The 16,088-nt window shown below is 42.9% G+C and overlaps 1 protein-coding gene across 31 annotated transcripts in view; it reads left to right on the forward strand.

Moving 5' to 3' along the window:
* The window catches only part of celf2 (cugbp, Elav-like family member 2), a 235,233-nt gene that overhangs the window by 73,162 nt on the left and 145,983 nt on the right, over positions 1 to 16,088 (forward strand). For 3 of the 31 annotated variants that reach the window (XM_040035789.1, XM_040035790.1, XM_040035791.1), the window contains exon 1: positions 2 to 7,080. The exons of 24 other annotated variants lie outside the window; for them this stretch is intronic. In XM_040035789.1, the coding sequence (XP_039891723.1) occupies positions 7,004 to 7,080 (77 nt within the window). In that variant the 5' untranslated portion in view covers positions 2 to 7,003. 4 more of the 31 variants (XM_040035782.1, XM_040035783.1, XM_040035784.1 and 1 more) reach the window with 3 other exon arrangements.

The raw sequence follows: 16,088 nt of genomic DNA on the forward strand, positions 1-16,088 counted from the left end.
GCCCAAGGACACAACGACCGAGACTGTCCAAGCCGGGGCTCGAACCGGCAACCTTCCAATTACAAGGCGAACTCCCAACTCTTGAGCCACAATCGCCCACATGTCAGCGGATTTGACAGTCTGACTGTATGAAAATGTTTGGGTAGTATTTTCTCATGTCAGCAGTTTGTTTGTGTATGAGCAGAGGTTTTTTAGGGCGGTGCGCTGGATATGACTGGCACTCTGCATCAGTGGTTACAGTACTAGATTAGTACTACTTTATTACCCAAGGACACGAGCTCTGTGGACAGTGCAACTCATATTCAATCCAAATGGAAAGAACAAGAAGACCAAAATGAAACATGCACAAAATTAGCTTCTTTTTAGTCCTTAACATTTATGTCGATATTAAGAAGTGGTATTAAGCCTCAGCTGTATATTGTTTAATCCCTGAACTGCTGACATTTTCCTCTATTCTTTCTTATGCTAATATTTGCTGCACGTGAATCTTCACATACTGTGAAGGTAAAAAAATGTTTAAATCACCATAATAACCTTCTTTTTTCTTTTTCACAAAGTGGCTTCATACTCAAGCCATCTTTCTTTCTTGGCGCCGCTCGCGTTTTCACATGATGGTATTTGTGAATAGGCCTCTTTATCCTGGAAATGACAATATATGTGACACACCTGACAAAACATGCATATAAAGTGAGTAAAAAGTGAAGGTTGTGCTAAAATGTTAATCTGAATTCTACTCTTGATTCAGGGTAAATAGATGTTTAATAAAAATTAAAAATTGAACAATAAAAAAGCACTGAGCTGAAAACCCCTAGCCCGGTGAGTTTGTGTGTTTTGAGTCAGATTGTGTTTCCAAAACAGGTCAGCGAGCATTAGGGCACTGCAGCCCACTGCAGGTAGAGATGGGATCCACGTTAACTGGAACACGATGTCCTAACCAGAGTCCAGCAAGGGCCAGAAACAAGCTGACAGAGAGGGTGAAGAGAGGGAGAGGTGCAGTGAGTGATGGAGGAGAGGGGAAGGAGACAGATGAAAGCATGAAAATGGAGGAGAGAAGGAGAAGGCGGCTGGAGAAAATATGGGAATGAGATCTGAAGATTGAACAGTGAGTGGCAGCGAGAGCGATGGAGAGAGTGTTAGAAAGAGATGTCTCTACTTTTATTTGGTTTTCAGTCCGCCGTTCTGAGCTTAACAGAATACGAAAGTAGCAGGAGGACTCGGCTGGACTGGGACGCCTGTAATAGCCTTTCATTTAGGAAGCAGTCTATCTGCAAACGCACACACGTGTACAGTGCGGAATAATCACTGATCAAAATGGGGTTTTTTTTCCAGCGACGATGAATGGTAGCAGTCAGGGTCTGTCTGGTTTTTGCTCCTCACATGTCCACTTAGGCTCAAACGCAGATGCTTGCTTTTTTGAATTATTCATGAACCCCTCATTAAATATTCACGTGTGAAAAGCCGGTACCATCAGCTACCCACAATCCTCTCCTCTTGGGTGAGGTACAGGCAGGAAAGAGAAGACAAGCAGGATGATACTTATACTTATGTACCTAACAGAAAGCAGTTTTATTCTTTTGTTTAATTTGTTTTTTTAGGATCGCCTCTTTTTGGTCCTCCCTCTTTGTTTCTTTCTTCTGTCTTGCCCCGCCTTATCTCCTCCTGTTCTCCTTCGTTCTGGGTGATCAATTCGTATTGCTCGGGCAGCTGAGCCCCCCTGAGCCCGGGGTTAGAGAGATGAAGGCAGGGAAAAGATAGAAATAACTAGACAGAGGGAAGAGGCGAGAAAGACAAAAGTACAGGAGAGCAAGCAAAGGCAGAGCCAGACCTTGCCACGAGTAGGGCCTCTTGGCGAACACAGGACCCTCGGGTGAAGAAATGGAGTGATAGGAGAGGTGATGGCTGAGGGTGGAAAGAGACGAGAACAACAGCGGCGGCAGGGAGAAAATAAGGTAGAACACAATGTGTGAAATGTTCACTGGCTCTGAAGACTGGTCCTGAGTAAATACAGGCTCAAGGATGCTTCTCAAGTCTTTGTTCATGCTTTCACAGCGGCGTGTACACAGGCCTACAGCGATTTTAATCTTCACTTGTAAATAAACCGTAACTATGGAGAAATGACGGGCTCAGTGGTCACGCCCGTGCATCAGTCATCACCGAGCACCAAGAACACGACGAGGTCTTTGAGGTTCTGCACACCGGGGTTCTCTTACATGCTGTGCTGGTTTAATTATGAAGGTTTGCAGCGGTGTGTACTCAGGGGGGTTTGGAACATAGCCGGCACAAGAAACAAGTGTAAACTTTCATGAAATCTTAGTGAAACTTGGCCACGGATCAAAATTTGAAGGTTTGAGGGGACATTCCCACTGTTCCCACCACCTGTCAAAGAACAACTGTATGCTGAAAGACGGCCTTCATTTTAACTTTGATCAAAACTTTACTTTCATGCTTTCACAGTAGCAGTCTTACACTTTTACAAAATCTTTGGAGACTACTCCATATAAGCTGTTTATCCATATAGTAGGATGGAAATGTTTCCTAGACCTTGTGTTTATTATTAGTGTTTATATGATTTGAAAATGAATCTAAAACACAATAAACAACATCATTAGTCCTGAAGACAATCCCTCATTGGGTGTCTTCACGATGTTGCTGAAGAACCCTGTCCGACATGTTCGTTCAAAATCCTATATGTATGCGTCGGTAGATTGAGATGTGGTGGGGCAAAGGCTGTAACATGTGGTTAACTTAATTTTCACATTTATCAAACCATTCAGTGACCCAAAGAAAGAGATTGCTCCCTTGACGATAGAAATGCTTCGTCAAAGGATAAAGGCGATCACTCAGAGCAGCTTTGTATTGATTTGCAGTGACCCTTCTCTTTAAAGGACCCAAACTATCCTTTTTTTATAGGTGTACCGAAAACACCAGATCAGGTGCAGTTTTTTCTTTTGATTTTTTAACGTATTTTTTTTATGTGGGACTGTTAGTTTGATAAAATTAATAAAAGAAGAATTTGGATCCAAGTAGAGCCATAATTCTTGCAGTTCAGCTGAGATGGTACCCTCCTTCTCCTCCTTTTAGAGTATGTCATTTTAGCTGCCTTAGTCCGCCCTATACATCTGCAAGCTGCTTTGAAACCCATCTCCACCCCAGCTCCTTGTTTAATCTCACTTCTGGTTAAATACTGTCTTTTTGTTCTTTTTTTTTTTTTTTTTACCACTAAATATAAATGAATTGAAAATTCAAGTTGCTTTAGACTCCTAAGTGAAATAAAGCCACTGCATCCCTATTGTAGCTTAATTTGATCCGCATGGCCAAAATCTGTAGCAAACCTAACCCAGATACAGATCTATTGGCAGCTCCATGGGCAATATCAGCGTCGCTCTTTCACTGTGATTCTTTTTCACTGGCCTCATGAACATGGCCATTTATCACATGTAATAGGACTATCTCAAGGTTTAGGGGCAACACACGGTCCTTCATTATCAATCTATGCAAGGCTCCATTGTCATGTGGAAGCCATGAGGTCAGGATTTATCCTCTGTAGCCCCCACTATTAACACCAACCTGCAGCCAGTTGTGCATGATCATGCTGATAGAGTCATCCCTGTGTTATTGAACAGAAAATGCATAATCTTCCTCTACGTGAAGCCCATTCTTTTCTATCAAAACAGGCTTTTAACACCAAAGTTACGTACTAGTGATTCTGGAAAGGCAGAATATCGTTACAAATTCACAGCAAACCACTGTGCAGCTATATAAATATGGCTATATTTGCATGTTAAATGCACAGCTACATCTCAAATTTGCATGTTAAAGCAATGCCTCATATCCCCTCCCCCTCCTCTCAGATCCCCCCCTTCTTTTTTCTTTTGCTTACCTATACTCTCCCACATCAGTGCTGAAAGAAAGGCAAGCAGTAATCACAATAAATAACATGTATACAGAATAAAGTATAGACCATGTCCAGAAATGAAATGTACAATATGTACAGAGATAAATATATATATGCAAAAATAAAAGGTGCTAGTCAGGCCAGATCAGGTATTTGCATTGATTAGGGCTATTGCTCTGGTTTAAAAGCTGCCCCTGAGTTTATTTGTCTGTGATACAAAGATTTGTTTATAGTTAGAAACAAATTAGGGGACATGCACTACATTTGAATGTTCAGTTCACTCATTTCAAACCTGATGCATTTTTGCTGCAGCGGCCACGCTGTGAGATGTGTGCGCAGAAGCTTTGGCCAAACACAGACATGCAGTTTCAGCTTTAAGCCGTTTAAAATGTAAGGGTAGTGGCTGCTGTCGTTTTCAGCATGGTTTTCAGTCACTAATACTGTGTGATGTTGACTGTGACCAAGTCTTTGGGGTAATACAGTCAATCAACTTATGTTGTGTTCAGATGCCTAAATGACATTTTGGGAGACATTTGAATTGGCAGTTTAGCTGTAATGAGCCATGTTTTGGTGTTGTGTGCCCATGTTTCAAGATTTTCTCCTCTGATGTGACAAAGAAATGCAAATAAATTGTAATTTTTTTAGGGGGAACGATGAAGTAGGAGTATGAAATGCAATCAGAAAGTTTAGTGACTCCACCTATAAAAATCACAAACCTTACCTGATTTAAATTTGGCCAGTCACTCGGTTTGCAATAAAAGTGATGTGGTGAATCCAAAATATGGAGGTCTTTCTTCTTCTTGCGAGCCGCCATCTGAAAACGGTGTTCGTGAGCACCAGGTCAGGCCTGAAAATGACAGCCTGCTATGGGAACGCAGCCCATTGTCATGCAGCAGTTCGTTATATAATGTTCAGCACAACCCCTGGTCTGATGAGGGTCGAGTGTGGTGAAACATGCAGAGTCGTCCCCACTCCTGGGACACTCCAAGCCCTAAGGCACTGATGTAGGATCAGCGTTTCCCATCCACACTGTGACCCAGGTTCTCGCAAGTAAACATGCAAGCTGACCCCCCGAGCACAGCCGCGGGCCAAGTCCCACCCACACCATACACTTACCCTGCTGTATGTGCGCATACTGAGCTTTTTTTTTTTCCTCCCATTGACCCAGATACTCATATTCTTCCCCCAGAGAGCCGCCTCTCTCAGTCTAAGAGAGCCTCATTATTTCACTGGAGTGCCTCCCCTCTTTTCTCCATCAGAGGAGGACGAAGGAAGTGGGGCAACCTGGCAGTCGTACCGCGCAGGGGTGCGTTCAGGCCCGCACGGGTTCCACGGGGAGGCATGCTGGATCCACACAATTAATGCAGTGTAAAACCGAGTCAGCAAATTTGCAGAAAATTATGAGCAGGTTCATTATTACAAGGCTGTCCCAGAGCGTAACTGCACCTCCAAATATGGTCAACTCATTTGATTCTAAATCAACTAAGCAGCAGTTCTTTTATGAAGTTACCACACTGAAGCATGACTGCGCAGCACTCATTATTAGCTTACTGGAAAGTAAGGATCCACTAAACTGATATTTGGTTTGTTGATAGATTATTGTGGCCTCATGATGCGTGTTCCCTTAATTTAGTCAGACTGAAAACAGGCTCACACTGAAATAACCCAGTGATCTATGCTGGTGTGGGAGTGTTTGTGGTTATTATCTGAGAGATGGTGACATATGATCCATTTGAGTTTTCTTTCTTTTTTTTTTAAATTCCCCCATATCAAATAACATAAGGTGGAATTTTACAGCTCTGTAAAATAAATGCACAGACGTCCATTTTCCTGAGGAAGACTGTGGAATTACAGCCAATGCATGCTTCCATATATTTTGATTGGCAAGAACGGCCAGTGATTTGGGATTACGCTACACTAGCCCTCTTTTAGCGCTCCTGCTTTATCAGCAGAGTGGCCATACTGAAATAAAGGAAGCCCCTGTGTTTAGATGTGCAGAATTGCAAAGATGTAGAGAGCATCACACATACTCGCATAAAGCCATTAACAAAATAAATATCTATTCATGATTTCCAGTAACTGCATCCACGTTTGAGCTTAGGCTAAGCCATCTTTAACCTCTTAACACCCATCAAAATAGAAATAATATTACATTGAATTCTCACCTAAGTGGCATTCCCAAATGAAAATCACAGGAGAGACAGGAGAGACATGCAAGATTTAAAAGGTGAAACCTTCGAGTTTCTGAAACTATGTTTGTTTAGATCTAAACTAAAGCAGGTCACTGGTGAGCTGGTAGATGCTGAGAGGTTAAGTACATTTCTTCTTGAGGAACAAACATTTATTATTAGTATTATTATTATTTTGTGTCACTAACAAAAGTAATAGAATCTTTAAAAGCATGATGCCACAGAAACACTGGCTAGAAACCACGATTAAGTCCAGTGGAAGATATTTAATGGTTAAATGTTCCGATCATTCTAATATTTGTGCGCGGTTAGCTTTATCTCAGAGGTTAAACTCTGCGTCTTGGCGCCGACTGCGTTTGGAGACTCTCCGAACATAAACGATTGAAGCCGCCTCCTGTTCGGAACATCGTGTGTAGATGTGAAAGCATCCTCGTCTGTGGTGAACGGCGCGCTCTGGTAGCCGAGGAGACCTAATAGTTAAAGATCAGCTGCAGCGCTATGCGCCACGCCTCCACGGCTCGACACCTGGCTCTCCAACAGTCCGTCAGTTGCGCTGTTGCGGAACGGTTTTTCAGACAGGACCGGCGGAAGAAAAGCGGGAGGTAGAGACAGAGAGAGAGAGAGAGAAAGAGAGAGAGGGAAAAAAGCGAATGGGGGGCAGGAAGAGGAGAATGTGACAACTGCTGGATGCGGACAGAGTGTGTGCGGCTGGCTACACTGCCTTTGGGGAGGCCTCGGCTCTTGCACCTGTCCCTCTCTGTCTCCGCGACCAGGCGCAGTTTGGACGAGAGCGACGCTCCTTTATTTATCAGGCAGGGCGCACAGCGGCGGAGGCGCACACACACTCTCTCACACTCTCTCTCACACACACACGGACGGTACTGTACGCACACACTCATACACAGGGCAGGAAGGCAACATGACTTCATCCTACAATCTGGATTTTCTGCCCGATATGATGGTGGAGAGCCGCCTGCTCGTTCCCGGGGACAGAATGTGAGTTATTCGGCTCTTCTTCTCGTCCGCCAGTGGCGTGTGGGTGCGTGTGTCTGTGTATGCTGTCCTGAAAAGCAGCTGTCCGATGTGGAAATGTTGCTCTGCTACTTGATATGTGACCAGAATCGGGGTCAGAATGAAGGCTGGAGCCCGTGTGACTGTATCTGTGTGTTATTGTGTTAGTTATGGCTTGTTGTTATTAATATCCGTCGATAAATTGTGCGGGGATCGCAGGAGCGCCCGCGGCTGTTATCAGCTATAGACAGGATGGTGATGAATGAACGCCATTATGGGAAATTAATGCCACCGCCGTGAATAAATACCCTTTCTTTACTAAGCTGTATTATCCGGCGTGTGTCGTCAAATTGTTGTATCCCGTCAGGTCGACTCTGGGAACATTTAGAGCATCGGCTTTTCCATCTCGCTCCGTGGAGCAGAGGAGGGGAAGTTGCTTTGATTTGCGGCAGCCGCCCATCCTCATTTCTTTCCCCGGCTCTCGCCGGGCTGGAAGCGGCGGGGTCGGGACCGTGCGGCGGGCTTCGGGAGCGCACGATGCCGAGACCCATAACGACCGACGGAGTGGATCTGTGGTTGTAATAAAATAAAATAAATAAAACCGCAGGGTGGGAAACACAAGTGTTCTCAGTCACACGAGACTCGATCAACTCCACCACAGGCGGGTTTTTGTTTTTGTTTTTGCGCTCTCATCCCGTGTTTTTCTCCTCACTTTGGACTCTTGGATGAGGGGGGAAACAATCCGAGCGATTGGAAGAGCAGCAGCACCGCGGCTTTTTCAGCACATTCGGGAATGCACGGATGACTTGTGTCCCGTGGTTCAATTGGATTTGTTGTAATTCAGTTAAACTCCGGAATTTGTCGAGCAGGGACAAAGGGAGGGTTTCATCCCGGCATGATGTGTTTTTTTCCACATGCAGCGCATGTCCCACTTATGTCCCCTCAGCTCACGGCGCCTATTTGTTGAAGGCTCGTGTTCTTTCTTTTTTCCCCCTCTCTCCGTCCTCAGGAGAGAAAACGTGCATGCAGGCTGTGCTGTGGCTCTTCTTTTCATTTTCTCATGAAGGTCTTTTTTTTCAGTGTGCAGTCAGTGTATGTTCGATTGCTGCTGCACTTAACTTCTGGTGACTCATGGTGTAAAAGCACAGAACAAAAGTAACGGAGTGTGTGTGTGTGTGTGTGTGTGTGTGTGTGTGTGTGTGTGTGTGTGTGTGTGTGTGTGTGTGTGTGTTGTAGGGGGAGTTATGAAAAAACCTCATAATGCTTCACTTTGTGGACACTAATCTACAAATGTCATAAAACAGCATTACAATAAATACAATAATGCACGTGGAGATTAAGTGTCTTCCATAAAATGCATAATTAATATTGTTGCTATACTAAAGAAACATGTAAATAATAAATGTCATGGATAAGAGACCCTTTATGCATTTGTAGCTTGCAAATTCTGTGTAAGTCACGTTGAAAAATTGCCAGTGAAGCAAAGGAAAATGTGTCTGTTCAGTGAAGATTAAATACAGTAATATGAATGTATATTTATACTAATATATATGCATACATAATAGACTAGGGAGAAATATCGGTATTGGCTGATATCAGTCATGTTCACTGACAGCACACAGAAGGATAATATCATGTTATCATTTTTAAGGACCAATTTGATTCTCAAAGAAGGCCAAAGCGGTTACTGCCTGGTTGTCTAAACATCCAAAAATGACCAAATGTTTGCTGTTTTTAAATGAAAGTTACATAAAAGTGGAGCCAACATGGAAGTGGTTTAAAAATTCCTTCTTTTTAATAGACAGACAGCAGGAGGCGACTCCTTTTTGTATGGAAGTCTTTGGGAAAACGGCCTTCTTCTCACTCTGTGAGCTTAGCAAACGTTTCCTTGTCAGTGTTTGGCGTCACTCACTAGTTTTGGCTCATGTTGAATTGAACATTCAGTCCATTTTCTAAATCGCAGCCAGAAAATGGGTTATCCAGGACATGCTTATTAGCTAAAGGCTTGTCAGTCAAGATCCACCCTTTGCTCATCACTTCCAGGTTTAGTAAAACCACCTCTGGTTAATTAATAGCCACAAAACTAAATATGTCTCATACATTCCAATCAGCACCATATGTTAGATTTTAAATATATTTCTCAATCAGTGCAGTGAATCTCTTTTTTTTGCTATATAAACATAGCTATGAAAAAGATGGCACCCTAAACTAGCTGCACGTTATTACAACTACATAAAAAGTGTCGTAATATCATAAATGGGACTCGAAAGTCAGTATACGTTTCCTGAAATAATGAATAATAATGAAATAATTCATTGTAAAGCAAATGTAGATATTAGTTTAGCTCTGTTATTGTTGCTTTGTTGTACAATTTGACGTCATTCTGGCCCCCAAAATGTGATAAAAACCACAAACTTTAAGGCAAAATGACTCTGGTTGAGCTGCTTGTGATGCATCAAATCCCGATAAAGTGGTCACACATAAACGTTGCTGTTTTTAAGTGTCACTAAACCAAAAGAGACCGGTAACAGTTTCTCTGTATCACTGTAGGAAGCTGTACGCTGTACAATACTCCAAAACTGCATTAATCAAGAATTATTCATCCTCCACAGTGATAAAAGGCCAGGGCACACACTTTACCCTACAGAGTCTCCCTCCATTGAGTCTCTGTGTAGTGTATCACCCAGATGTTATAGTGAAGCGATGGCTTTCTCATTAATCAGTGTCATCGTTGCTGACAGCGTGGACCCCGTGTATAACTGGCGGGGGTGGACGAGGAAATCATCGCGCTTCCAGAAAGCCTTCTCCTTCTGATGCGCTTTGCATCGCCAGTTGTGTGTATATCTGCCCCGGAGTGAAGGATTTATGAATAATGTGCGTCGCAGGAATTAGACAGGCCTATCTGTGCCCTCTTACCCAGCCGGTAAGGAGGCGGACAGGTTGAACTAGATAGCACTTATGGAGATGACACTTTGTATTTACGTGAACACGCCTCTCGAGCTCACAAGAGGTGCTCTTAGTGATCTTTTCACTTCTTTTTCTTTGTATCATTGTTTTTTTTAACAGCTCTATTTTTCCAGGAGCAATGTAAAAAAATATTTGCATTCATGTCAGCTCCTTTGCTTCCTCCCACCTGATACACCTTTGAAATTCTTTCACTCTGCTGATTCCTTATGACTGGGATCAGGTCGGGAATTGGCTTCATTCCCTCTTCCTGTTCCCTTCCAGTAGCAGCTCCCTCGTTGATGCTGACAGCCCCTGACAATATCAGACTTGACAAATATTAGCTGACATCATAGCTAATATGGAAAATAAATGGGACTAATGGTCTCCCTCTACTCACTCCTATCCAGCCTGAAAATGCAAATAAGGGGTAAAATGAGAGAATCAGGAAAAATTGTGGTAGACCTGTGCCCTTTTCTTTCCACTCTTACTTTGACTCTGAAGCCTAGACTGTCTCTGCCTGTCCCTGGGAACTATGTGACCTTCTTCACCTCCTTAAGCTGAGTGTTGAATCCCCATCTGGTAGAGAACTGTAACGTTCTTCGGGGTCCGTCACACATCCAGGCTGAGGAGGTTCGGCCTTCAGCAATCATTGTTACACATTAATGATCAACCGTGAAGCAAAAATCTGAGTAAACACGGGATTACTAACTAGAGACTTGAAAACAGCAAATGCTTGCGGGGTGTATGCATAACCCGAATGTATAGCTTCCCACCGAATGTCTTTATGACCCTCCCTCCCACTCGTCTCTTCACTTCCCCTTTCTGACCCCCCTGCAGATCATGCAGCTGTGAGGGTTCTGGGACAGACAAGTAGAAAACTTTATGTCAAGATTACACGTAGACCATGCATGCATTTGAGTTTATCCGGTCACAGTGCGCATTGGAAATATAAATAGGGCTTCAAAATACATTAAGGACAATGGCTATGAGCCCAACAATTGAAATACAATTCTTCAGACACTTTCCTTTAGATTTCATGTAATGACATGCAAAGAAAATATGTTCACAGGGGGATGTGATGAGTTTATGGGAGCGATGGGTGACTGGATTGTGCTGATAAATGATGCATACAGCAGCAGGACAGCATGTTGTGTTTTTTTAAAGAGTAGATAACACAGAACGCTTCAGTTTACATAATCGTTAAAATATTAGCAAGCCTGACAGACAAACTGTGACATCTCACTCCATTCTGAAGTCTGAAAGCCTTCCATTGACCTAAAGTCAATTACTTTCCATTCAATGTAAAGTACTGCTTGCCTTCTTTCTTAGTAATTTTCTTTCTTCCTGCACTGCAGACAGGGTGACTGGCTTCACTTAGCAGCCTCGTACCGAGAGAGCTACAACCACACTTCAGACTCGTCCCTCTTTGAAGGCTGAAAAATCTCCAGAGTGCTGTCACTGCTTTCCACCATGTTTTCACTGATTCAGAACAATCCATATTGTTTGCCTGCACGTCTTAAGCTTTGCAACTGGTACCAATGATGCAATCGTGCATGTTTTTCAAATGAGTTGAGCTCGTTTTCTCAGCAATAATTAAAATCTGAAATGTAACTATTAAGCGATGAGGAATTTCACCCGGCTTTAAGGGCAGAGACGGGCAGCAGCAAAGTGTTCTCATGAGAAATGCATGTGAGGAGGAGGAGGAGGAGGACAGACCACGAGGTTTTTTTGAAGGAAGAATAAGGAGGCGGCCTGTCAAGTGTGCTAGGAAAGCTGTTAGCGCCACTAATGGTTATTTTAATTCATTCTATTTAAATTTGACCATTGCTATGCAGACCTTGATCCAAATGTCACTTAAGAGGAAATTTCAAACCGGTGATCACAAGAAATCCAAAATCAGATATTCCCTTTAGTGCTTCAGCAGGGGGGGGAAAAGGTCACGCTGGAAGTACATTTGCATATTTTGCCAATCAGCATCACTGCATGACAAAAAAAAAAATAGATAAATTATGTTATATTCAGCTGTACCGCTTCCAAAAGGAAGGGTTGTAAAAACGCTGATGCTTGCATGCTTTCCTCAGACTCACAGGAAACAGTCGCCACATTTCAAGGTTTGAAGATGTGCATAAAATGAACCCTGAACAAAAGTGCAAATTGTATCCGTATTTATCACAAAACTGGTAATTATTTACCATTTCTGCCTCCAATAACAACCAGAAATTTTGCACAATCTTGGCAGGTCTGACCAGAGTCCTTTCAGGTTAGACCTTTGTCTCTGCTGTCGTCGATGTCCATTGCTTCAATTAAATGTGTAGTCCAATGAAAACTCAGCTCTTTACAATTACAGGAAGTAGATTACACCTTCTGGCAAATCGCGGCACATGCAGATGATCAGACTGGTACATCCGACTAATCTCAGATGTGAAATGGCAGCGAAGAGAGATCAGTGGAAGGAGCATGTTGAAAATTGACGTGGGCAGAGCGGGAGAGGTGCACAGAAGAAAAAGTATGAAAGAGGGAGGAGGAGGAGTGATGGTTTGACAGCATACGACTCCCTGGACAGACATTTGGTTGGATTTAAATCGTGTCCTATCAGAAGTGGAGATTAAAAGAAAAAGAGGGGGTAAAAAAAAAGAAGACAGGTAGCGATGATGGTGGCGATTGTGGCTTTTTCTCTCTCGCAGGCTAAAGAAAGAGGCTTAACATGACACACACAGGCATCCAGTGAGGAACGATTCATCAGCAGATGATTCTGTTATGACTGTTTTTGTTCATAATGGTGTTATTTTAGTGGGAAACATGTACAGTGTGTGTGATATATGATTTGATGGAGTCGTCTTCACGCATCAGCAGCTGCAGCGTTGTTTTATGTCGTTTTCTCTCAGTGTGTGTGTATGTGTGTTTTTGTAATGTCATAATGATGAATGTCTTTCCTCTGCTGGGGCTCAGGAGCAGTTGTCTGTGGCTGACACCGCTGTGTGTAGGTGGTGATGTATCACGACCGTGTGTCTAAGGTCTCACTGTGGATGTTTGTGTGGATGCGTGAGTGTGTGGTAGAGGTGAGGCTGTGAATGAGCAGGTGTGTCCGTTGTTACATTACGGGGTCAACAAATCAAAAAGTTTATGTGGGCTTAGATTGCCTTTTTTGTTTCTTGCGTGTCGGCTTCCACATCTGTAATGACCCTCTGTCCTGAGTGCAGAGCAAATCACACCAGTGTTTATGCCACTTAATTTCTCCACTAAAGTTAATTTAGATTCCATCACTTCTTCGGATCCACCAGATTGCTGGTGACAAACTTAGAGTTGAAGTTAAAAGAGTGTGTTAGCCACACGTAAAAGAGGAGCATTTTTAGAAACCACAGGTTACTGGCTCTCAAATTTAGTACTGCAGTTCTCCAAATGCTTCATAAAAGCAGGTGGATGTTAACCTAATAGTATCCTTACCCTAGGTGGAGGCTGAAAGGTTGAACCCACAACTGAAGTGTGCATCCTCAAAGGTAAACTCCAGGGAAATTCCAATTTTTCACCTTTAACACATCATAATGAACATTTATTTAGGGCACAAGCACAAAGTAAAGTTCAACACTAGACAACGGAGTGCAATAGCACTGCATAATTTGAAGCCCATTATAATAAATGTTAACATAACACTGCAGTAAGGTTACTTGGGTACTGAAGAATGCGTGAAGAATGTGTTATTTATCAGTACTTAACTGCTAATTCCTGATTCAGGACTTGTACTACATAATGATTACTTAGATCCAGCTGGGCGAGTCTATAGGCTGTTAATGAATAATCTGTTAATGATAGTCCATAATTATCCATATACTGATCCAACACCCCACTTTCTTCCAGATGAACTTGGCAGCAACACCCAGCAGCACAATACAGTCATCATCATCACTCCAACCTTAGTTATTCTCTTTTGTCCCTTCAAGTAGTGAAATGTCACACAAAGTACTTCGTACTTCCTCCCTGCTGCAAGATTATGTCACTCTTATGGTCCCCTTAAGTAAAGTGAGCTACTTAGTACACCTTAACAAGTCGCCAGTCTATCGCTAACACTCACATTCCTACCTATGGCTAATTAAGAATCACCAGGTAACTTAACCTCACTGACTGCAAGTCTGTGGACTGTGGGAGGAAGTCAGAGAACCCACATAAACACAGGGAGAACGTCCAAACATCCACACAGAAAGGCTCCGGCCAGAAGGTGGATTCAAACCCAGGACCTTCTTGCTGTGAGGCAACAGTGCTAACCACTCGCCCCAGTCCTGCCCCAGCAGCAGAAGTGATAGTCGTGATTGTCACTGTTAGGTATTGTGGAACGTCTCAGTAGCAACTCGGGCCCTTTTTTACTTGTTCTTTAGAAACTGAGAAAGTTGTTGTGCTTTTTGTCAGAATTTTGTAACTAACATAAATTAATTTTTTGTTCCTGTTGTGAAGCAGAACACATTTTTTGTAGCTGTAAAAGATATCTACCATTGAACTGCCTAAGCAAGTGTATTTGTCAGCATTCAAGAAATACAACTCCTGCTTCCAATGCAGTGTGTCAGTAACCTAAAGTCATGACTTAACTTGTTCACTGCTTATGAAATACTTTAAACTTTGCTCACACAGTACTTGGTGTTAGTTAAGCTGAAGATACAACAGAAAATTTGAGTTTCGAACACAAGTTTCAGTCAGCGTCACAGTTGGTAACTGTAACAAGCCTTTTGAGTTCCTAGCTGGATGATCACTCTGTGTATCTTAGAATATTGAACTATCCCTGCTCAGAAAGTTTGAAAAATTGAAAGTTACAGATGTTAGTGGATCAAAACATAGCAAGGACATGGAGCAGGATTTGAGCTAATAATCACAGTCGCCATGAGTGACTTTTGATCTTCTACATCCTAATGAGACCAGACCTCCGAGTGCAACACCTCATTTGACACTCATACTACATACTGTGCATGTCGTGCTGAAAAAGAAGTAGTGAGGGCCCAGTAGCCGGGCAGATTGTGAAGATGTGGCTCTTGTGATGGATTTATTGTACTAAGTGTTCGCCTTGACTTGCATCTTCCGTAATCTGCATTCGTTACTGAATGTATGCATCAGCTAGCTGATGATCTCCTCGTGATTGTCTCATCCTTCTTTTCCCCACTGTCAGCCATGTTGGCTGCATTTCTCCCTTTTTTTTCAGCCGGGAGATCACGCTCGTCTGCTGTTTTTGAGTGTTTGCTTTTCCTTTCCTTTCCGAACATTTTCCCTGATTAATCTAATTCAACACGTCAAGAACGGTTCGATACATTTGAGTGTTTCTGTCTCTCTGCAGTGGCTGCAGCTCATTGGCCTTCTTATTCAAGTCAAGTACACTTTTTTAAAAGCATGTACACAGACTTTACCTTATCAATTGAGCTGTGGAAAACAGTGTTTTGTGTGTGTGTGTGTGTGTGTGTGTGTGTGTAAAACCGTGTTCTTGTGTGTATTTGTGTCTGAGTGGTTTTTTTTACTGAAAGGAGAGAATTTCATCACTTGGCCTTGAAACGAATGAAGCATGCACATGTTTTCAGTGCAGCACACACACATTTCCACCCACGTAAATACGCAGAATACACACCACGTGACACACGTACACACACTCACACACAAACATAGTCCCCACGTTGTTCACATCATGTCCCTGGGCTGTAGTGACGGGCAGAAAAACAACTGAATCCTCAGAGACTAAGAAAACACAATGATGCTCTCCCTTAAACCTTTTGGTTTATGTATATCTGTCCTTCTTCTCTGTCTGTTTCTCTCCTTCCTTCCTCTGCTTCCTTTCTTCTGCTCGTCGTCAATAGTCAGCTATTGCGTTTGTTCTGTGCAGCGGCATTACTCTGCCTTGCCAGAGGGAGAGCTTACCTCATGCATGTCTCAGTAGATTTTTTCTACCCCTTCTTCCCCACATCCCTCGCTTTATCCCTCTTTGGCCTGTATCTTCCTCTCTTTCTCTCTGCACTCCCACTCTTTCCCTCTTTCTCCATTGAAGCGTGCTAAATGCTTTACCTCTGTCAACTCATGAG

This window comes from Simochromis diagramma, unplaced genomic scaffold, assembly GCF_900408965.1.
Source record: "Simochromis diagramma unplaced genomic scaffold, fSimDia1.1 OVJJ01000816.1, whole genome shotgun sequence".
Classification (NCBI taxonomy): Eukaryota; Metazoa; Chordata; class Actinopteri; order Cichliformes; family Cichlidae; genus Simochromis; species Simochromis diagramma.